Source organism: Thamnophis sirtalis, unplaced genomic scaffold (genome assembly GCF_051295495.1).
Source record: "Thamnophis sirtalis isolate CommonGarterSnake01/CBP01778 unplaced genomic scaffold, rThaSir2_p1.2 scaffold_9, whole genome shotgun sequence".
Lineage (NCBI taxonomy): Eukaryota > Metazoa > Chordata > Lepidosauria > Squamata > Natricidae > Thamnophis > Thamnophis sirtalis.
The window spans coordinates 80872181-80894462 of NW_028261389.1; the positions used below are offsets into that span (position 1 = coordinate 80872181).

The 22282-nt window shown below is 44.0% G+C and overlaps 1 protein-coding gene across 4 annotated transcripts; it reads left to right on the top strand.

Moving 5' to 3' along the window:
* Positions 1-2117: 2117 nt before the first annotated feature.
* On the top strand, positions 2118-18423 carry PRPF18 (pre-mRNA processing factor 18). Of its 4 annotated transcripts, none has more exons than XM_087722406.1 (11): positions 2118-2242; positions 4244-4321; positions 4439-4465; positions 7056-7160; positions 7742-7855; positions 11006-11152; positions 14082-14150; positions 15326-15466; positions 15561-15632; positions 16838-16993; positions 17836-18423. In XM_087722406.1, the coding sequence occupies exons 1-11, from the start codon at positions 2177-2179 to the stop codon at positions 17914-17916; spliced, it is 1056 nt and encodes a 351-aa protein (XP_087578532.1). In that variant the 5' UTR covers positions 2118-2176; the 3' UTR covers positions 17917-18423. The 4 variants fall into 4 exon arrangements, with proteins under 4 accessions (XP_087578532.1, XP_087578531.1, XP_087578534.1 ...); XM_087722405.1 differs by having other exon boundaries at positions 11006-11151; positions 14075-14150; XM_087722408.1 differs by lacking the exon at positions 4439-4465.
* Positions 18424-22282: the final 3859 nt, after the last annotated feature.

Sequence of the window (22282 nt, forward strand, 5' to 3'; positions counted from 1 at the left end):
AATAAGCTTAATATAACTGTGCAGACATATCTTAACTCAGTGTTCTCCCACCTTGGTAATTTTAAGACAATGGACTTCAATTCCCAGAATTGCCAAGGTAGAAAAACATGCCTCATTAAAACTGGCCCCTGCAGATCAGATACTTTAACAGATTAACAGAGTGGGAAGGGACCTTGTAGGTCATCTAGTCTAACCCCCCACCCCCAGGGCCCAAGCAGGAGACCCTACACCATTTCTGACAGATGGCAGTCCAGTCTCTTCTTGAAAGCCTCCAGGGATGAAGCTCACGGATTGATGGGAATTTGTTGAATGTGGTGGGGGTGGAACTCTGGGCATGTGCAAAGTGTATTCTGCAATCGAAGTATTTATGCGCAGTAAAGGCAGGCAAGTGAGATCCAGGATGGTGTGCTGTTCAAAGCCAGGAGCAGAGAGATCTGTGAAACGGGGCTTAGCTATGAAAGTCAACTGGGTAGTTTGCGGCCAGTCACTCTCTCTCAATCACAGGAAGAGGAAGAAAATGTACAAATATATATAAGAAAGAGGAATCTTAATCTTAATTTCCTTCTGATTATTTTTGCAAGTAAACTGTAGTGATTATTTTTTTTTTTGCTCCAAACATCCCAAAATTTCATGGACTTGACTACGAAGGTAGCAAAAGTTAAGATTACAGAAATTCAAGAGGCCACCAGAGGGCAGCGAAGCGATGGAGAAAATGCGAAACTCCCCGCTGCCACCTAGGGGTCATCCAAATTTTCACAGCTGGACAAAGCAACTGGAATAAAACCTCTTTGGGGATTGATTTGTGGGAGACATGCAAATTTTTAAAATACATGCAGAATTTATTTACTGATCTGGGCTGTGCCCTGATTTATGCTAAGATCTGAAGGGAGGGTTGGAGATCTTTGCCTTGACTTAGTTTCCAGATTTGGGGGGGGGGGTGTCAATCATTTTGGGGCTTTTAAAAACAAATGTGCAATATTTATGCGGCCCACATCCTGTTGTGCTCAACTGCATTTGGGACAACGCAATCAAGTCTTGTGTCTGCATTGTTGGATTTCTCTAAGAAAGCACAATAGGGCAGCAAAACTGAGATTGTGATCATATTTGAATGTGACGTAAAGCGTGCAAAAGTCCTTTGCAACCCAAGCAGAATACCGCTAGTCCTCGACGTACGACCACAATTGAGCCCAAAATTTCTGTTGCTAAGTGAGACAAGTGGTTAAGTGACCCCAAAGGTGATTTTTACCCAAGATTTTCCGGTTTTTCTTTGAAGATGTTTTGCTTCTCTTCCAAGAAGCTTCTCCAGTTTTGACTGGATGGTGGGAGGAATGGAAGAATTTATATTCCTTGCAGACAGCTGGTCATTTGCATCCTTTTTAGAGGGTTGTTGAGGCCACTTGGAGGTTTGTCTGTATCTTGCTGTTAAGTGAGTTTTGCCCCACTTTACGACCTTTCTTGCCACAGTTGCTTAGTGAATCTCTGTAGTTGCTCTGCGAGTCACCCTGTTGTTAAACGAATCAGGCTTCAGCATTGACTTTGTTTGTCAGAAAGTCCCAAAAGGGGACCACGTGACTCAGGGACACAGCGACCGTCATAAATATGAGTCAGTGGCCAAGTATCCGAATAATGGGGATGCTGCAGTGGTCGTAAGTGTGAAACACGGTCATAAGTCTCTTTTCCCCCCAATGAAAAGCTGTCACCCAATGACCTGTTGTAAGTCGAGGACGACCTGAGTGGAGTCTCCTGCTTGAGCAAGGGGTTCGACTAGAAGACCTCTAAGGGGTCACTTCCAGCTCTATTCAGATTGATGGGATATTTCCCACTTTCCCTTGCCCCATATCCTTTGAGGATAACCCTTAGCAAAGTTTTTTTTTAAAATATTTAAAAAATATCCAGTTGCGATCCAAACGCGGCGCATCCCTTCATTCATTCGGAGGATCGCGACTGTTCCGCGCCTTTCTTTCCCTCCGGCAAACAAAGGGTGCTGGTTGAAAAAGAACCCGGAAGTCGCTCCTCTTGAGACGGGGCGGCGCCTCTACACGTTTTTTGCGCTCTATGTCCCGAAACGGCGCGTTCCGGCTCTCCTGTTGCGGAAATGACGGTGTTTTTCAGCGACGGGACTTCTGGTCAAACCCGGAAGCGGCCTTGGCCTGCTTATTTTTCACCCGCGGAGAAGATGGACATTCTCAAGGCGGAGGTGGAGCGGAAGCGGAAGCTGGTGGAGGAGAAGGAGCTGCTGGCGGTGAGGGGGGACGGGCCTACCTCGCAGGGTTGTCGTTCTTAGGAGAGGCCGCCTTAGGAGGAAGAAGTTCGGGTTGTTCAGAGCGAAAAATGCCATTAAAGGGCCTAAAAAAAAACGCTCCTGGCTTTTTGGGGGGCGCATGGAGCCTGTCCTACCTTGTAGGGGGGTTGCTATTAGAGGTCGCCCTGGGAGGCCCTTTGGGGAAGGGAATTCGGATTAATTAGGGCGAAGGTTGGTATCAAAGTGTGTGTGTTGGGGGGGCGCTTTTTCCTTCTCCCTGCTCCCCTTTCCCAGCCTGGCCTGCCTTGCAGGGCTGTTTTTGGGGGAGAAAACCCTGGGAGGAAGAGGCTGGAGTCAACAAATGTGGCCCAGAGAGGAAATTAAAGCAACATTTAGGGGCTAATTTAACCTATGGCGCAGCACACAAGACTAATTATTTTGTTACCCTTAAGGTAAAAGGTAAAGGTACCCCTCTCACATCTGTGCTAGTCGTTCCCGACTCTAGGGGGCGATGCTCATCTCCATTTCAAAGCCAAAGAGCCAGAGCTGTCCGAAGACGTCTCCATGGTCATGTGGCCAGAAGGACTCAATGCCAAAGGCGCATGGAACGCTGTTCCTTTCCCACCAAAGGTGGTTCCTATTTTTCTACTTGCATTTTTTACCTGCTTTCGAACTGCTAGGTTGGCAGAAGCTGGAACAAGTAACGGAAGCTCACTCCGTTACGCGGCGCTAGGGATTCGAACCGCCAAACTGCTGACCTTCCTGATCAACAAGCTCAGTGTCTTAGCCCCTGAGCCACCGCATCCCTCCTTGTTACCCTTAGATCTTCCCATATTGGGCAGCAAGTAATGCTAATTTACAAAGCAGGTTGATATTTTGCCTTGATTAAGGAAACACAATAAAGTATGGATTTTAAAAAGATCTACCTTCAGAGACCACAGTCCAGGCCAGGGAACCGTCGAAGGCCCAGCATCGTTTATCTGAAGAAGAAAAAAACCAGGAACTCATTCAAGATGACCTCAAAGAGCTCACGAAACCACAAATTAACCCACCCAGTTCTAGCCTAGCAGGATGTCCAGATGCAACTTGATGATGTTACCTAGTTTGGGTCATGAAACGCCTGCAAGAAAACAACAGAGCTCAGAGAGCACCAAGAATCCTACATTTGTCGACAGCACTGCCATTGTCCACCTCTTCCTCTCCCCTCCTCCTCCTCCATTCTAACACTGATGATGTTCCCTAGTTGGGTAATGAAATGTCTGCAACAACCAAGAGCACCAAGTTCAACCATAGTTCAAATCTCTGAGCAAACTCAACTCTCTTCTATCACTGATGATGTTACTTAGTTTGGGTAATGAAACATCTGCAAGAAAACAACCACGCTTAGAGAGCGACCCCTCATTTAAACTCTGAGCTACAAATATTCTCCTTTATTGGTAAATCCAGCCTGTTTGGTAAGGGGTTACTGGGTGTGGGTCAGAAATTTGGACTGGGGGATTGGATATTTACCTGTGGGGTCCTTCTTGCTCTCTGATCTTGGTGGGTTTTCTGCAGACAATTCATTAACCAAACTATTAAGAGCAAACACCCCCTTCTTTCTTGCACTGATGATGTTACCTAGTTGGGTCATGAAATGCCTGTGAGACTGCAACCAAGATCCACCCAGGAATGAGTATTGTTTGAAAATTGGTCATTCCTGTTTGAAACACCCCTCACATGTTTATGCCAGGAGCAGATTGGAATCTACCCTTCACCACATTTTACACCTGTAAAATTACTTTGTTTCAACAAAACGGCTCCTAATAGAGTATCTCTTATTCAAATATATTTTGGGATAAGGATGATTGAATATGAACATTTAAAATGTTATAGCTCACTTTGCATGTATTGCAGAGTTGGGAAAGGGTTGTTTATCACTCTTAAGTTTAAACATGCATTGTTTAAAAAAGAAGTAAAAAATGCAAGCGTTCGCTTAACACGATATTTGTTTCTCTCTTTCAGGGAAATAAGAAATATTTCAAGCGCAGCGAGTTGGCGAAGAAGGACGAAGAGGCATATTTCAAAAGATGTGGATATAAGGTATTGGCTTGCTATTCAAGTCAGTCACGCCGTCTAGTTATGCGGTTTCTCTTTGGCCCTGTATTAAAATGTATTAATCCCAGTTATTTCTCTCATTCTGTCACTTCTGCACTTTAGCCAGTAAGGGAGACGCCACCGAGAGAGGTATGAATTCCCGAGCTAAGTTTGCAACGCAGGAAGAGCCGTGCATGAATATGCAGCTATTTTGAGTTTTTTTATTTTTTACTTTTGGCTTCCTGTGCCCAGGGCATGAGGCTGCTTGAGAATGGAGATGCTCTTATTTTCTTTACGTTGTGCCTACCAGGCATGCAGGGTGGACCTGATTCAATCCTCTTGAGCCAAGATCAGAAGCTGTTAAATTGCTGGCTTGATTTATTTTGCCTGTCAAATCCTCCAGATCTCAGCAAGCGCATCTTCGTATCGATCGGTATTTTCCTGCCTCGAAAAGATACAGTTTTACAAAGGCAATGGAATAAAGAGCTTGTGTTTATTTAGATTCTCAGTCTCCAGGTCGTGGTTGTCCCAAAGGTGTGTTTTCTAAAAGGCAACTGGACTTCCTTGATTTTTTCCCCCTCTTTGAAAAAATCATTCAGTTCAATGATTGAATGAAAAATGAAACTTTTTCAAAGGAAAAAGCACTTTTGGAAAAAGCACTTTTGGGACTGTAAAAGCTTGTGTTTGATTGGCATGGGGAAAATAGTAATAATATAAGGATACTTCAAAACAGAGCATCTAAAAGAGGGTGGTTTTTTCCTTCTTATCTCAATCTAAACAAAAGAGATGTGGGTGGATTAGTTTAGCATTCTGCTTTATGGATGGAAGGAAGATAAATTGACCGGTTCATTTCTCAGGAAGTAGAAGAAGGGACATGGAGAGAATGCATTCTGCCGTTATCCTGACCAACAAGGGATCCAGTGGAATCTCTGGCAATTTAACTGTTGACTTAGCAACAACCAAAACTGATCTGGGACAGTTATGTATTTCAGGTTTTAGGAAACTTTAGGATGCTTATTTTATTCTGTTTTTAAGGCTTTTTTATTGATTTGAATTGTACCTTGTTCTGAGTCCTTCTCTGAGGGAGAATGGCTGGTTAAGTGTGAAAAGCATATAGAGATTATAGGTGGATGGATGGATGGATGGATGAATAGAAAGACAGATATGATAGATAGGTAGGTAGGTAGGTAGATGGATAGATATCTTAGATCAGTGTTTCTCAACCTTGGCAACTTGAAGATGTCCGGACTTCAACTCCCAGAATTCCCCAGCCAGCATTCGCTGGCTGGGGAATTCTGGGAGTTGAAGTCCGGACATCTTCAAGTTACCAAGGTTGAGAAACACTGTCTTAGATAGGTAGGTAGGTAGGTAGGTAGGTAGGTAGGTAGGTAGGTAGATGGATAGATGTCTTAGATAGATAGATAGATAGATAGATAGATAGATAGATAGATAGATAGATAGATAGATAGATAGATAGATAGATTAGATGGGTAGATACCATAAATAAATAGATAGATAGAGAGATAGATAGATAGACAAACAGACAGACACAGATATTGTAGATAGACAGATACCGTAAATGGTTGGTTGGTTGGTTGGTTGGTTGGTTGGTAGGTAGGTAGGTAGGTAGGTAGGTAGATTGATTGATTGATTCAGGAAGGGATACTTTTTCTTCTGAGGGAATGAGGTAAGAGTAGAAAAGATGGATGCTTTTTTTAATATTTAGGAAGAGAAAAATCGCTAATGGGAAAGATCTGGTTTTAGTACAAATGAATCTCTAGTATTATAATACGGTTAAATAATTGATCATGCTTTAGTTCTTGGAGTTCAGTTTGCGGGGGGAAAAGTTAGGCCAGATTTCCAGCAGTGTGGACAAAGTCAAATTTCGTGAGATAATGTTCCAAGGAAGCATTTATTTTTTGGGGGGAGATTTTGCAGCTGGCCTGAATGACGCAGAGTCCCTCACCTGTACATACCTTTGTTACCCGGTGCACTAAGGCCTGATTGTGTTATACCATCGTAGATGCTTTTGCTTCGCTTCCACTGCCTTAGCTTATCGATGTCTTGACTGGCTTACACAACAGAAAGTGGTGGAACCACACGTGTTGTGTCTGTGTGAACACCCTTTGCTTGCAGTGAGCTCCAGCCGATGGAAGGATTTTGCAACTTTGCTTTCCACCTTGGGCTTAAATCCACTGTCTTCCTAGCCGCCTTCCCCTTCCAATAAAAGAGGGAATAAAAGAGGAGCAAAAGGGGAGTGGAGTTTGCAGGAGACCATTAGTTTGCTTAATTGGTTCGTGATTCTCCAAGGCTCCTTGCCAAGTTCTGCAGATCTCGGCCTGGCAGCTCTCCAAGCCTGATAAGGTCTGTGACTGTAAATCCGCCCTTGAAAGACTCTGCTGGATGCGAAGGAGCAGAATTCACAGTCAATTAATAAAGAAGGGTTTTTTTTTGTTGGGGCAAGGAGTTTGCTTCTGGCTCTTGGGAAGAAGCCTCGGTCGAAACATTTGGTCCAGATACGTTGCCTCCTAGCCGGATGAGGTTTGTGCCAGTTGTTGTACCTGATCCAGATAGGTGCCATCCTAAAGACAACGGAAGTGCTAACTAAAATAATTTTATTGGCCGTTTTTCTAGAGGAAATTTTGCTTCTCTGCCCGACTATAGATTGTTAGAGGCAGGAAACCCGTGTCGTGTGTTCATATTGACAGCCGTGGATTTATGTTGTGCTCCTCAACACTAGGTCAGCGATGAGGCCGAAAAGAATGAAAATCCAGCGTCTTCAAATCCGGTGCTGGAGCTGGAGCTGGCGGAGGAGAAGCTGCCCATGACTCTTTCCAGGCAAGAGGTAAAGCCAAGCGACTTCCATGGGTTCAAGTTATTTAGCCAACACCACGTTGTAGTTGGTTACGTGTTTTCGTCGCGCTGTGATGACGTCAAATGCGCGCTTTCGTCGAGCGCGATTTTGTACTCCGCGGTTATGTAGTGGAACCCTCTTATCTACCTACCTAGTACCTACCTGCATATCTTCATCATCATCTAATCTGTCTATTTCTGTCATCCATCTATCTATCTGTCTGTCTGTCTGTCTGTCCGTCCGTCCGTCCGTCCGTCCATCCATCCATCCATCCATCCATCCATCCATCCATCCATCCATCCATCCATCCAGACATTCCCCCCACTACTTGCCCCTACTTGCCTATCTATCGTCTCTCTCCCTCCCTCTCACCCACCCACCCACCCACCCACCTACCTGTGTTTGAGGTGAAAACTCTTCTGAGTGGAATCCCCCAATTGTGGCGTTTCTTGAAAGCCTTTGGTGTTGCTCCAGAGGGAGCCCTCACCTGCACGGAGCCACCTTCCCTGCAGAAACTCGCAGATGGGTGTTTTCCAGCTGATGCATCGGAGCCTTTTGCTGACTCTTTTCAGGTCATTCGGAGGCTGAGGGAAAGAGGGGAGCCCGTCAGGCTCTTTGGGGAAACGGATTACGACGCCTTTCAGCGGTTGCGGAAAATAGAAATCCTGGCCCCGGAAGTGAACAAGGTAAGGGAGATGAAATGCTGGAATGATTGATACAGGAGCCTTATCGCTTGTTACTCCTCTCCATGGCTCTAAAGGATCTGTCAGTACGTCACCAAAACAAGACTTTATTCATAATACATTTTTGCTTCCCTGGTGAAACACAGAAGACCTTTTCTCTGCTTATGAATTGGTTGGTAGAAAGTCTTAGGATCCGAGTTAACAGACATTCAATTTGGACTGTACACATAGTCATCAGTATGTTGATTATCTATCTATCTACCATCTATCTATCATCTATCTAATCTTATCTATCTATCTATCTATCTATCTATCTATCTATCTATCTATCTATCTATCTATCTATCTATCTATCTATCTATCTATCATCTATCATCTCTCTCTCTTTCTCTCTCTCTCATCTCCTATATGTATCTGTGTGTGTATCTCTCTCTCTCTTCTATCTATGTATATCTGTGTCTGTCTGTCTGTCTGTCTATCTATCTATCTATCTATCTATCTATCTATCTATCTATCTATCTATCTATCTATCTATCATGTATGTATGTATGTATGTATGTATGTGTCTCTGTCTCTGTCTGTCTGTCTCTCTAATCCTGTCTGTCTGTCTGTCTGTCTGTCTACCTACCTACCTACGGCTTTGTGTGTGTGTGTATATGTCTGTGTGTCCCAGCATAACTCTGGAACACCTCAAGCAATTTCAATCACACTTGCTACACAGATAACAGTCTCTGGAAACACTGGGTGTATGTGTGTTTTTAAGATTCCCCTAAAACTCCTCGGGGTGTGTGTTTCTGTTAAGATGCAGCCGCTTGTGCTGTTAAAAGGCTTCTACTGTATTGCCATAAAACGGCTTCTACTGTACAGCGCAGTGGAGTTGCCATGGTAACGGCTTCACGGTACTCCACAAGGAGGCTCCCTCTGGTAAGGGGGGAAATCCAACATGAGAAATTATGTTTGGTCCGGACATTTCCCCCCTATAAATAAACACCCGGGCAAGGCCAGGTTATTGGCTAGTTTGAGATAAAAAGTGGAATTGAACGCTGCTTTTCATCCCTCGCTCCGTGTCTGGGCTTTACAATTTGCGTGGAAATTCTTAAAAAGAGAAGCAGTGTTTATGTTGCGGCTTATGGTTTGACACAACAAATGTTTAGGCCTAGTAGTGCTTGAAAACCTGGAGCCAGTTTGTGTGTCTTATCCGATTTTTGTGATGGACTTTAGGGATGCAGGAACACTGCAGTTGTGCAGATTGTGATGTGCCGGATCCTGCATGTTGTGTGTTTTATGCCATCCTGCCAACTGAAGCTGTTCACCTTGGGTCGCTCCAGGATTTTGACTGAAGCTGAAGACCTCTGTTGAGTTCCTTAGAAATACAGGCAGTCCTCGACTTACAGCCACAACTGAGCCCGGAATTTCTGTCATTAAGCGTGACGTTTGTTCAATGAGTTTTGCCCCATTTCACGTCCTTCCTTGGCGCCGCTGTTAAGCGAATCACCGCAGTTGATACGTTAGTATCCCGGTTGTTAAGTGAATCCCGTTGACTTTGCTGGTTGGCAGGTCGCAAAAGGGGATCGCGTGACCCTGGGACACTGCAATCGTCATAAGTACGTGCCAGTTGCCGAGCCTCTGAATTTTGACTACGGGAGAGGCTGCAATGGTCATAACTGTGAAAAATAGTCATTAAGTCACTTTTTTCAACGCCGTAGTCACTTCGGGCTGCGCCGAGGAAGGATGTGAAATGGGGCAAAACTCATTGGAACAATGTCTCACTTAACGACAGAAATTTCGGGCTCAGTTGTGGTCGTAGGTTGAGGACTGCCTGTGTTTCTAAGGAACTCGACACAACGAGCAAACTGTTGTAAGTCAAGAACCACCAAGATAAATCAGCTTGGTGATCTAGTCTGAATCTCAGTAGATCTTTTCGTTGATTTGACGCATTCCTTAAACGGTTTCCTTTTTTTTTTAAAAAGTATTTTTTATTGTACATTTTCCTTTATTCCACATCACAGTTTCAATTTTGCAACAGCAGAATACTGGTTGTATCAAATCCTTTTTAAATATACATGGTGTTATACACCCTAATCTCGGCCAATTTTCCTTTAGTCATCTAGTATAATCTCTTTTTAAATGCACAATATTGTCCGTCATAATTGTATCCATTGTTTCCATGCTTGTAAGGCAGCACTACACACATTTATCACTCTATACATTTCGATTTACAGTTGTGTACAGTCCGATAATAATATCACTTGCGATATATATTCTTCTGTATAGCTTTGTACCTGTATTTGTTTCTAGTTTGTTAATCTTCCTTCATTATTCACTTTCTAACCTCTGCATCTATCATCTAGCCCAGTGGTCCCCAAACTTGGCAACTTTAAGACTTGTGGACTTCAACTCCCAGAATTCTCCAGCCAGCTCTGCAGAGCTGGCTGGAGAACTCTGGGAGTTGAAGTCCACAAGTCTTAAAGTTGCCAAGTTTGGGAACCACTGACTAGCCAATTCTACCATAAAATCCCATATTGAGTACTTTCCTGTTTCTCCTTTATCTTTTAAGTCCCATCATTAACCTGTCTATTTCGGCACACTCTAATATTTAGAATAGAATAGAAGTTGGAAGGGACCTTGGAGGTCTTCTAGTCCAACCCCCTGCTCAGGCAGGAAACCCTTTACCACTTCAGACAAATGGCTATCCAACATCTTCTTGAAGACTTCCAGTGTTGGGGCATTCGCAACTTCTGGAGGCAACTTCTGTTCCACTGGTTAATTGTTCTAACTGTCAGGAAATTTCTCCTTAGTTCTAAGTTGCTTCTCTCCTTGATTAGTTTCCACCCATTGCTTCTTGTTCTACAAGAAGAATAGTTTGACTCCCTCTTCTTTGTGGCAACCCCTGAGATATTGGAACACTGCTATCCTGTCTCCCCTGGTCCTTCTTTCCATTAAACTAGACCTACCCAGTTCCTGCAATTGTTCCTCATATGTTTTAGCCTCCAGTCCCCTAATCCTCTTTCTTGCTCTTCTCTGCACTCTTGTTTTATTCCCGTTTCATCTGTGGGTATACTTCTTTTTTCCCCCAATTTCGTGCCTATGCGATTCTATAACCGCTGTTACTACATGTAACACTGAATTTCTAATTCTTAAAATTCTCCGTAGGGTTTGAGGAACGACCTGAAGGCAGCCTTGGATAAGATCGACCAGCAGTACCTGAACGAGATTGTGGGGGGGCAGGAACAAGGCGAGGATGATGCCCAGAATGACCTCAAGGTCCACGAGGAGAACACAACCATTGAGGAACTAGAGGTATGGCGTGACATTTCGCCCAGGGACAGTGCGCCAAGCAGGACGGGGGCAACACAAAGCTACGCATTGTGGGAATTCCTGTTCCTGCTGCGTTGAACCAGGCGTGCCTTGTTTGTTTGGGATGAAGTCCAAAGGAACAACCTCGCTCCTCCAGTTATTTATTTATTTATTGATTGATTGATTGATTGATTGATTGATTGATTGATTGATTGATTTATTGATTTATTGATTTATTGATTTATTGATTTATTAATAAAATTTATCGTGACCTGTCAAAACCGCGGTCCACAAAATCGCACTCGACGAAAGCGCGTACGTGACGTCATTACAGTGCGATGAAAAAAATTAAAAATTGAAATAAAAATAAAATTAAAGCAAGCCGATTCACATAAAGGTAAGGGTTAGGGTTAGGGTTAGGTTAAGGGTTAGGGTTAGGTTTAGAGCGTTAGGGTTACGTTTAGCGTTAGGTTAAGGGTTAGCGTTAGGTTTAGCGTTAGGTTAAGGGTTACGTTTAGGGTTAGGTTTAGGGTTAGGTTTAGGGTTAGGTTTGGGGGGGTTAGGGTAAGGTTTTCGCTTTAATTTTACATTTATTGATCACAGCGCGATGTTTTCGTCGCGCTGTGATGACGTCACAGCAGTTTTGTGGTGGAACCAAAATTTATAGGCTGCCCAATCCCGAAGGACTCTGGGCGGCTTACAAAAAGAGGAAGAAGAAATAATAAAAGACAGATTTAAAATCACAAAACCACATGCATTCGTTCTGATCGGGGCTGGACCTCAACAATGAGGTCAACAGCCCCAGGCCTGCCGGAATAGCCAGGTTTTCACAGCTTTTCTGAAGGCCATGAGAGTGGGCAAGGTCCGGATCTCTGGGGGTAGCTGATTCCAAAGGGTCGGAGCAGCCACAGAGAAGGCCCTCCTCCGGGGAGCCGCCAGCCGACACTGTCTGGCTGACGGCATCTGAAGGAGGCCCACCCTGTGGGATCTCACCGGCTGCTGGGAGGTTATCTCTTCATCCGCAACGCAAGTCAAGAATTGAACGCAGCCTCCGTGTCTAACGGAGTCCTGAGCTTCTGGCAGGTTTCGGGAATGCAGGAAATGTCCCACAGCTTTATTCATGGTTCATTTCTGGGAAGGTTTCGTTACCTGTATAAGAAAATGGCCATCAATAAGTTCTGGAAAGATGTTTGTTCTCAGGGTTGGTGAAACAGAATACAGACTAAAAGGGTTTGGATGTTCTTTTAGTCCTTGAGCAGGAAACTCTATATGACTGACGGCGAACCTTTTGGGCACAGAGTAGCCAAACCAGAATGTGTATGTGTGTGTCTGTGTGTGTGTGCACGCGCACTTGCCAGAGTGCCAGAAACCTGAAGACCAGCGGGCCAGTTTTGGGGGCATTTTTGGCCGTCTTTTGGCCTGTTTTCAGCAGTTTTTCGGGCAGTTTTCAGGGCTTTTTCCAGGCTGTTTGCAAGCCAAAAACAGAATGAAAACAGGCTAAAAGGGCCTGTTTTTTTGGCCATTTTTGGCTGGTTTTTGGGCCATTCTCTGGCGCTTCAGCACCCCCAAAGACCAGCTGATCACGGTGCACATGCCCACAGAGAGGGCTCTGTGTGCCACCTCTGGGACGCATGCCACAGATTCACCATCACAGTGCTATAGCATTCCAGACAAATGGTTCCCCAGCCTCTTCTTCCAAAGAGCTTCCAGTGTTGGAGCCCCCACAGCTTCTGAAGGGAAGCCGTTCCATTGGTCAATTATTCTCCCCGTCAGGAAATTTCTCCTTCGTTCTAGGCTGGATTGTCTCTTCATAGATTTTCCCACCTGTTATTTTTTTGTCCTGCATTCAGATGCTCTGAAGAATAACATGTGGAGTAAGAGGTTTGGGAGGGCCCCTGGAGGTCCTCTAGTCCAACCCCCTGCTGGAGCAGGAGACCGTATCCCATTCTAGACAAATGGCTGTCCAGGGATGGAGGTTGTGGAAGGAAGCCGTTCCGTGGGTTAATTATCAGGGAATTCTTTCTTAGTTCTAGGTTGCTTCTCTGCTTGTTTAGTTTCCACCCATTGCTTCTTGCTCTGCCCTCGGGTGCTTTGGAGAATAGTTTGACTCCCTCCTCTTTGGGGCAGCCCCTGAGATATTGGAAGACTGCTACCATGTCTCCCCTAGTCCTCCCTTTCATTAAACTAGCCATGCCCAGTTCCTGCAACCGTTCTTCATATGTTTTAGCCTCCAGTCCCCTAATCCTCTTTGTTGCTCTTCTCTTCACTCTTTCTAGAGTTTATACAATACAATATAATAGCAGAGTTGGAAGGGACCTTGGAGGTCTTCTAGTCCAACCCCCTGCCTAGGCAGGGAACCCTATACCGTTCCAGACAAATGGCTATCCAACATCATCTTAAAGACTCCCAGTGTTGGGGCATTCACAACTTCTGGAGGCAACTTCTGTTCCACTGATTAATTGTTCTAACTGTCAGGAAATTTCTCCTTAGTTCTAAGTTGCTTCTCTCCTTGATTAGTTTCCACCCATTGCTTCTTGTCCTGCCCTCAGGTGCCTTGGAGAATAGCTTGACTCCCTCTTCTTTGGGGCAGCCCCTGAGATATTGGAAGACTGCTATCCTGTCTCCCCTGGTCCTTCTTTTCATTAAACTAGACACATACCCAGTTCCTGCAACCGTTCTTCCTGTTTTAGCCTCCAGTCCCCTCATCCTTTTTGTTTCTCTCGTACTGTATAAAAGTTGGAAAAACGGTTCCAAATTTTTAAAGTAATGGAAGAACTGAAGAGTATCTTCTCCAGTCCCAGAACATCCTTGCTTGCTTGGACTTTCATCCCTAAAAATATAAGGCTCTTCAGTTTTCTACATTGGTATCGTGGTCTGCTGTTGCAAATATATCTGAATTTGTTTTCTCTCTCTTTCTCTCTTTCTGTGTGAGGCGTTGGGAGAATCCTTAGGTCGAGGAGACGACCATAAAGATATGGATATCATCACTAAATTCCTGAAGGTAAAAAAGTCAAACAAGGCGTCCGTGAAAGCTTGTCACCTTGCTGATAAGCTGTGAGAATCTTGATTTTACGTCTGTATCTATTCTGACCGAGGCTTCCCTAAAAAGCACGAAGCAGGGTTCTGGTCCTGGCAAAACCCCTTTTAGCAATAGCAATAGCAGTTCGACTTATATACCACTTCATAGGGCTTTCAGCCCTCTCTAAGCGGTTTACAGAGTCAGCATATCGCCCCCACACAGTCTGGGTCCTCATTTCACCCAGATAGATAGATAGATAGATAGATAGATAGATAGATAGATAGATAGATAGATAGATAGATAGATAGATAGACAGACAGACAGACAGACAGACAGACAGACAGACAGACAGACAGACAGATAGATAGATAGATATAGAGAGAGGGAGAGATAGATAGAGAGGGGGAGGGAGGGAGAGATAGATATAGATAGATAGAATAGATAGATAGATAGATAGATAGATAGATAGATAGATAGATAGATAGATAGATAGATAGCAATAGCAGTTAGACTTATATACCGCTTCATAGGGCTTTCAGCCCTCTCTAAGCGGTTTACAGAGTCAGCATATCGCCCCCAACAACAATCCAGGTCCTCATTTCACCCACCTCGGAAGGATGGAAGGCTGAGTCAACCTTGAGCCGGTGAGATTAGAACCGCTGAACTGCAGATAACAGTCAGCTGAAGTGGCCTGCAGTACTGCACTCCTAACCACTGCGCCACCTCGGCTCTTTTATGAAACGAATGTGAAAGGCAAATTGCTGGGAGACAGAGGCAGATTCCCGCCCCCCTCTTGTTTTCCTCCCCATTCATTCATTCATTCATTCATTTTTCTCTCTTTCTCTCTCTTTTTCTTATATAAAATGTATTGACTACCCACCCACCTTTCTTTCCTTCCTTCGTTCCTTCATTCATTTGTTCGTTCCTTTCTTCCTTCCTTTCTTTTATATATAAAATTAATTGACCACCCATCTTTCTCCTCCCTCCCTTAATCTTTCCTTCCTTCCTTCCTTCCTTCCTTCCTTCCTTCCTTCCTTCCTTCCTTCCTTCCTTCCTTCCTTCCTTCCTTTTCTTTTATATATAAAATTAATTTATACTTCGGAGCGTATGATGTCTGCGTTGAAAAGTAGCTTAAACCAGATTCCGCTGTCTCCTAGTTTCTTCTCGGAGTTTGGGCAAAGGACCTGAATGCGAGGGAAGATTATTTGAAGCGGGGCGTCCAGGGGAAGCTGAACAGCGCCACCCAGAAGCAGACGGAGTCGTACCTGAGGCCTCTCTTCAGAAAACTCCGTAAAAGGGTAAGGGATTATTCCTGGCAATCAGAAATCAAAAACAACACCTCCCTTAATGCTTTATGTTGCTTTGCTTCACTTGTGCTTCCTCCTTTTCTAGACTCTGCCTGCAGACATCAAGGAATCCATCACGGATATTATCAAGTTCATGTTGCAAAGAGAATACGTGAAGGTAATATCCAGTTTTAAAAAAAAATATTCCAATGACATTTGAACCCTGGAGCTTCTTTGGATTAAGATGTTGAAAGTCTAAACAGCCTACATGTCAGAGCAATATTATTTATATTAATAGACTACCAGAATAGGTATTGGAAGGGACCTTGGAGGTCTTCTAGTCCAACCCCCTGCTCAGGCAGGAGATCCTAGGCCAGTGTTTCCCAAACTTGGCAACTTTAAGACTTGTGGACTTCAACTTCCAGAATTCACCAGCCAGCTCTGCTGGCTGGTGAATTCTGGGAGTTGAAGTCCACAAGTCTTAAAGTTGCCAAGTTTGGGAAACACTGCCCTAGGCCATTCCAGACAAATGATTGTCTTGTCTCTTTTCAAAAATCTCCAATTGTAGAACAGCCACAACATCTGGAGGCAAGCTGTCCCACTGGTTAATTATGTTAAGCCATATAAATTAAACAACATAAATATTGCTAATACTTAATATTGAATACTTAAAACACTTTAAAAAAATATAAATTTAGAATAAGGTGCAGAAAGGTTCAGAATTTGGGCACATTAATTGTATTTAAACAATATAAATATTCATTTAAACAATGTAGATTAAACAATATAAATATTATTTAGGCTGTTTGCTTATTTGGGAAATGTAAGTTTAGAATTGGGGGGTGGGGGTGGAGAAAGGTCTTCAGAGTTTAGGGTTCTCCACCTGTTTCTGAAGAGTGGAACCGGCTGTTGTTTAACAGAAGAACAGAGTCGGAAGGGACCTTGGAGGTCTTCTAGTCCAGCCCCCCGTCCAACTAGGAAACCCTCTACCATTTCAGACAAATAGCTTTCCAGTATCTTCTTAAAAGCCTCCTGTGATGGGAGCACCCACTTCTGGAGGCAAGTGGTTCCACTGATTAACTATATTAAACAATATACATATTTGTTTAAACTATATAAATATTTATATTGTTTATATAAATATATAGTTTGCTTACTTGGAAAATGTAAGTTTAGAGCAGGGGGCAGAAATTTCTTCAGAAGTTAAGGTTGCCCACCTGAAGAGTAGAACTTTGGAATTGCTGCTGCTTAACAGAAGAACAAGAGTTGGAAGGGGCCTTGGAGATCCTCTAGTCCATCCCCCTGCTCAAGGCGGAGACCCTGTGCCATTTCAGGCCAGTGTCTGCCTCGCTGTGCACGATACCAACTGGGCTGTTTCCGCAGGCCAATGACGCCTACCTCCAGATGGCTATTGGGAACGCCCCCTGGCCCATTGGCGTCACCATGGTTGGCATCCATGCCCGTACCGGCCGCGAGAAGATCTTCTCCAAGCACGTGGCCCACGTTTTGAATGACGAGACTCAGAGGAAATACATCCAGGTAAGAGGGACGGAATGACGGCTGTCTCCTTCGGGGGCTCGAATTCGTCTCTGTGTTTCCAAACACCTGAAGAGCAGCATCTCTAGAGCCCCCCCCCCCCCGGTCTGTCTTGGGCTCCGGGGTAAGGGGGATGTGGGAGTCACGTAACGTAACAACCGCTTCGCCCAGCACCGAAAACGTGAGAATGCGCGCAGCTTCGAAACCATGCCGATTACCGTATTTTTGGAGTATAAGACGCACCAAGATTTTGAAGAGGCAAATTAAAAAAAACAAAACATTTTTGCACTCTGCAAGCCTCCCAAACCCTCTGCATCCCCTGTTTTTTTGTGAAAATCTGGGCATCCAGAGAGTTTTGAGAGGCCTGCAATGTACTCCTGGGGGTGGGGGCAAAAACATAAAAAAAAAAGGCCCATTTTTGCCAAAAAAAAAGGACACGCATAGCCTTTAGGAGGCTTGTCGAGTGTTCCTGGGGACTGGGGGTGGGGGGCAAAAACAAGCAAACAACAGCCCATTTTCCCCCCTTTAACCTTCCCACAAAAAACACAGTTCATTTTACGTTCTGTTTCCATTATTTCCAATTTTAAGCCATTTTACTTTTCTTCTCCTGTTTTCCAATTCCTAGTTTTTAACCTGTACAAAACAACGTACTTTTTCCCCTTCTCTTTAAAAAAAGAAACAAATTCATCGTTTCTTCCCCACCGGTTTTCCCATTAACCATGTTAAGCCTTCGAATGTCAAAATTTGCGTAGTGAACATAACCGGATTATCTCGCTGCTTCAGAGTTCTTGATAGGATTCCATCTCCGCTTGGCCAGAGGTCCCACTTTGTGTCCATCTCCGCAGGGCTTGAAGAGGCTGATGACCATTTGCCAGAAGCACTTCTCCACCGACCCCTCCAAGTGTGTGGAGTACAACGCCTTGTGACCACACACACACACCCGCCGCTGCAACCCCCTTCCGGCTCTGGGGGCACCCAGGGAAGGCGGGACAGCGACATCCTTTGCGAGGACTTTGCCTCCACAGCCGGGGAGAAGCAGCTCAATTCAACATGGGTGAAGTTCAGCGTCTCTTTGGACTTCAACTCCCAGAATTCCCCAGGCAGCCATGCAGCTCTGGGAGTTGAAGTCCACGGAGCTTCCTGTTGCCAGATGTAACAAAACACTGTCTTGACGTTCTGGTTCCCACAGCTGAAGCTTCTATCGACTTGTATATATCTTCTTCTTGTTGTCGTTGTTGTATAGTTTTTGTAGGAAATCGTCTCTCAAAACAAAATCTTGTAGGGGGGGGTCACAGGAGATGAGATCAGAGAAGCGATGTCCGTGGGAAGCCATGCTAATTTATAGAAGAGGGTGGTCTTATTATGCAGGGGAACAGATAGACTTGAAAAAGGGGGGTTAATTTCATTTTTTTAAAATCCAAAGCTATGAATAAACCCGTGGCACACATGGACCCATATTTTCTGGCAAACCAGCCGTAAGCTCCGATGCACATCTGCACGCCGGCCAGCTGGTTTTTTTGCCCTTCTGGAGGGCTGGGGGGAGACAGTTTTCGCCCTCCCCAGGCTTCAGGAAAGCCTCTGGCGCCTGCTGGGAGGCAGGGCGTTCGCATGTGCAGATGGGGGGGGGGGAGGATTGAATTGGTGTGGGTGCGGGAGCAATTTTGGCACGCCGTCAGAAAAAGGTTTGCCATCACCGATTGCCTAAACAAGATTCGTAAATGTGCAAGACTCGTAACTTGCAAATTGAAGCCTGTTTAAAACAAGCCGCTTTGTTCGAAAGTTTGATCCTGTCCCATCGGGACAAACTCTGATTCTGGGTTCAAATCTAAAACACACACACCCTCCTCCTCTTTTCTTTCTCTATTTTCCCCCATCACCTGCCGGTTTGTGTTGTGGTTTGTGAAACCTGGAAGTCCGGCTTAAGAGGAGCCTCAAACGTTGCCACCAAAGTTCGTAATTGCCCTCTTGATCCTTTTTAAAGGGATTTTTTTTTAAAATAGCTATTACGCATTGCAGGCAATAATAATTCCGATTATTAGGTCAGCCTTCTGAGAACAGGGAAGAGCCTCATCTAAAGGCAGTTTTTAATCACCTGGCTCTCCAGAACCAGCAAATATTTACATTCGCTCTGCATTTCTTAATGTATAAAGTTACTTTCCTACCCATTACGTCTGGAGAATTATTTCTGTGACACTGAAGGCTGGAAAAAAAGGTGATTTTGGTCGGCAAGTATTTTGAAAGGTGGTGCTGTGGCCTGGCAGTGGCCAGGGGAGCTGGCAGCAGATTCGGACAGGGAGGAGGTTGGGGAGGAACCTGGGCCAGTCCTGGAGTCTGGGGAAGGCTCTGAGGAGGGCTCTGTGTCGGAGGCAGAGAGGGGGCCAGGGACGTATGCCAGCTATCAGCTGCCTTCAGAGTCGGACATCAGTGAGGCAGAAGAACAGCTGGAGCCTGTTCCCAGTGTGCACATGTGCAGAGTTCCCAGACGAAGGGAAGAGCTAAAGAACAGAGGTTGACTTGGGAGTAAGGCCACAGGTGGACGGTGAATGGCCCCTGCCAGAGGAGATAAAAGAGGAGCGAAAGGGGAGTGGAGTTTGCAGGAGACCATTAGTTCACTTAATTGGTTTGGAGACTCCTTGCCAAGTTCTGCAGAGATCAACCTGGCAGCTCTCCAAGCCAGATGAGGTCTGTGACCGTAAATCCTCCCTCGAAAGACTTTGCTGGAGGTGAAGGAGCAGAATTCACAGGAAATTCATAAAAGGGGTTTTTGTCGGGACAACAGGAGTTTGCTTCATGCCTTTGGGAAGAACAGGTAGTTGAAACCAAGGGTGTAACTTTACTAACTTAAAGCACCGCAGTTAAATGTGATTATTAGCTGGGAATTCCCTCACCTGGAATATGTGTTTATTTAATGTAGTATTCTTAGAAGTATTTGTAGGCCCGCTATGTAAAGGGGAGGAGAATTTATCTATTTATTTCTTTTTTTTAGTATCCAGGCGGGGTGGATTCTCTTAATGTTTAATGTTTATTTGGTCCTTGGATAGTTTCCCCCCTCCTTTTTCATGCATCCATCTTTCTTTCTTTCTTTCTTTCTTTCTTTCTTTCTTTCTTTCTTTCTTTCTTTCTTTCTTTCTTTCTTTCTGTAACTTGTCAGTGCTGGAAGTATGGTGGTTTTTTTCCCCTTTTTTGTTTTTTTCTCTTTCGTATTTTATTCTTTACGAGGAAACAAAGTAAATATATTGAAAATTAAAAGTGCCGTAATTAAAGGGCTCCCCAAAGTTGGCAACTTTAAGACTTGTGGACTTCAGCCTTAAAGTTGCCGAGTTTGAAGACCTCTGGTGTAAGTTCGTCCCCGGCGTGTGCAGGAAATAATATCCTTTGCAAAGGGAATTTCAAGGCTGCCCGAAATACGGCATAGAAGGGAGGTTTCTGTGGGTGGCTACCAGTAGGTGGCAGCACTGCACTGACCATGGCTGGGCTTGGATTGAACCTGGTTAGTTCTTAGATGCAATGCCCTCAAAGCAGGGGCCAATGCTACCCCTTGGGGCTGGTTGGAAAAAAGAAAAAAGAAAGGCAACTGGACTTTCTTGGTGTTTTTTCTTTTGGAAAACATTCTGTTCTGTTCTATATTCTATTCTGTTCTATTTCTGTTTCTATTCTATTATTCTATTCCATTCTGTGCTCTGTTCTATTCTATTTTATATTCTATTTTATATTTTATTCTATGCTCTGTTCTATTTTCTATTCTATTCTATGCTCTGTTCTATTCTATTCTATTTTATATTATATTCTATTTTATATTCTGTTCTATGCTCTGTTCTATTCTATTTTATATCCTATTTTATATTCTATTCTATTTTATATTCTATTCTATTCTCTATTCGATTCTATTTTATATTCTGTTCTTTTATATTCTGTTCTGTTTTATATTCTATTCTATTTTATATTCTATTCTAGTTTATATTACATTCTATGTTCTATTTTATATTCTATTCTAGTTTATATTCCATTCTATGCTCTGTTCTATTTTATATTCTATTCTATTTTATATTCTATTTTAAATTCTATTCTATTTTGTATTCCATTCTATGTTCTATTATATATTTTATATTCTATTCTATTCTATTTTATATTCCATTCTGTGCTCTGTTCTATTGTATATTCTATTGTATATTCTATTCTATTTTATATTCTGTTCTATGCTCTGTTCTATTTTATACTCTATTTTATATTCTATTCTATTTTATATTCTGTTCTATTTTCTATTCTATTTTTTATTCCATTCCAGTCCATTCAGCAATTTATTTCTTTAAATAAAAACTTAAAAACTTTAAAGTTTCTTTCCAAAAGCAGAACCGATCTGCTTGGCTGCCTTTCGGTGGGTCCTTTTCCCCGTTTGAGCCACGTGTCTTCAAGGCCTCTTGGGACAGGCGAGGACTTTCATCGGAAACTTTGTAGACCGTGATGAGGGGAGAGAGCTCGAACCGCAAGGCTGTCGTGTAATCCGGGCTTCAGCAGACGCTGCTATCAAAACAGATGCTCCCAGACGAACCCTCCGTAGCTTCAAATGCATCATCTCGGAGGAGGCTTCATAGAATTGGAAGTTGCACTCAGGTTACAACCCAAACCATCATTTCAGTGGTTTCCCAACGTTTTCCATCTTGGCTTCGGTTGAATGGTCTCTAAATAATCCAGAAAGGCCTCTCTGTGATTTACAAAGTTATAATTTTGCTCTGCAAGAGAGACACGTGTGGGCCAGAGTAGTGTCTGTGTAGGCCACAATGCCTTGATTTTTGACTACTTCAACTAGGTCAACTACTTAGAAATGACCGGAGCGTCTGTGGGGGGACAATGGAAGCAGTTATGAGCTTGGTTGTTTTCTTGCAGGTGTTTCATTATCCACAGACTAGCACTGTTGATGTTCCCTAGTTGGGTCATTGTTCTGACCCCTTCCTCCATCCAGTAACGAAAGCCGAGACAAGCTTAACTGGAATGTCCTTTAATAACAAGACCAAAATCTCGGTCGCTGAAAGCCAAACAAACAGATAAGGACCTTGGCAGCGACTCAGACAAACCTTGACGGCAATCCAGCCTGCCAAGTTAGTTACAACAGTTCTCTTTAGTCAATGCGTTGACTTCTGCAAGAGGCCCGTGTGCACCAGCAGTCTTTTTTATAGTCTGGAGAGGAGCCTAATGACCACCAGCTGAGCGCAATTACCTCCTGTAATTGCGTAATTGTTCCTGACGCCTAGTAGCTCTTCGATGGCGTGCATCCAGGAACAACTCACTGCTGGC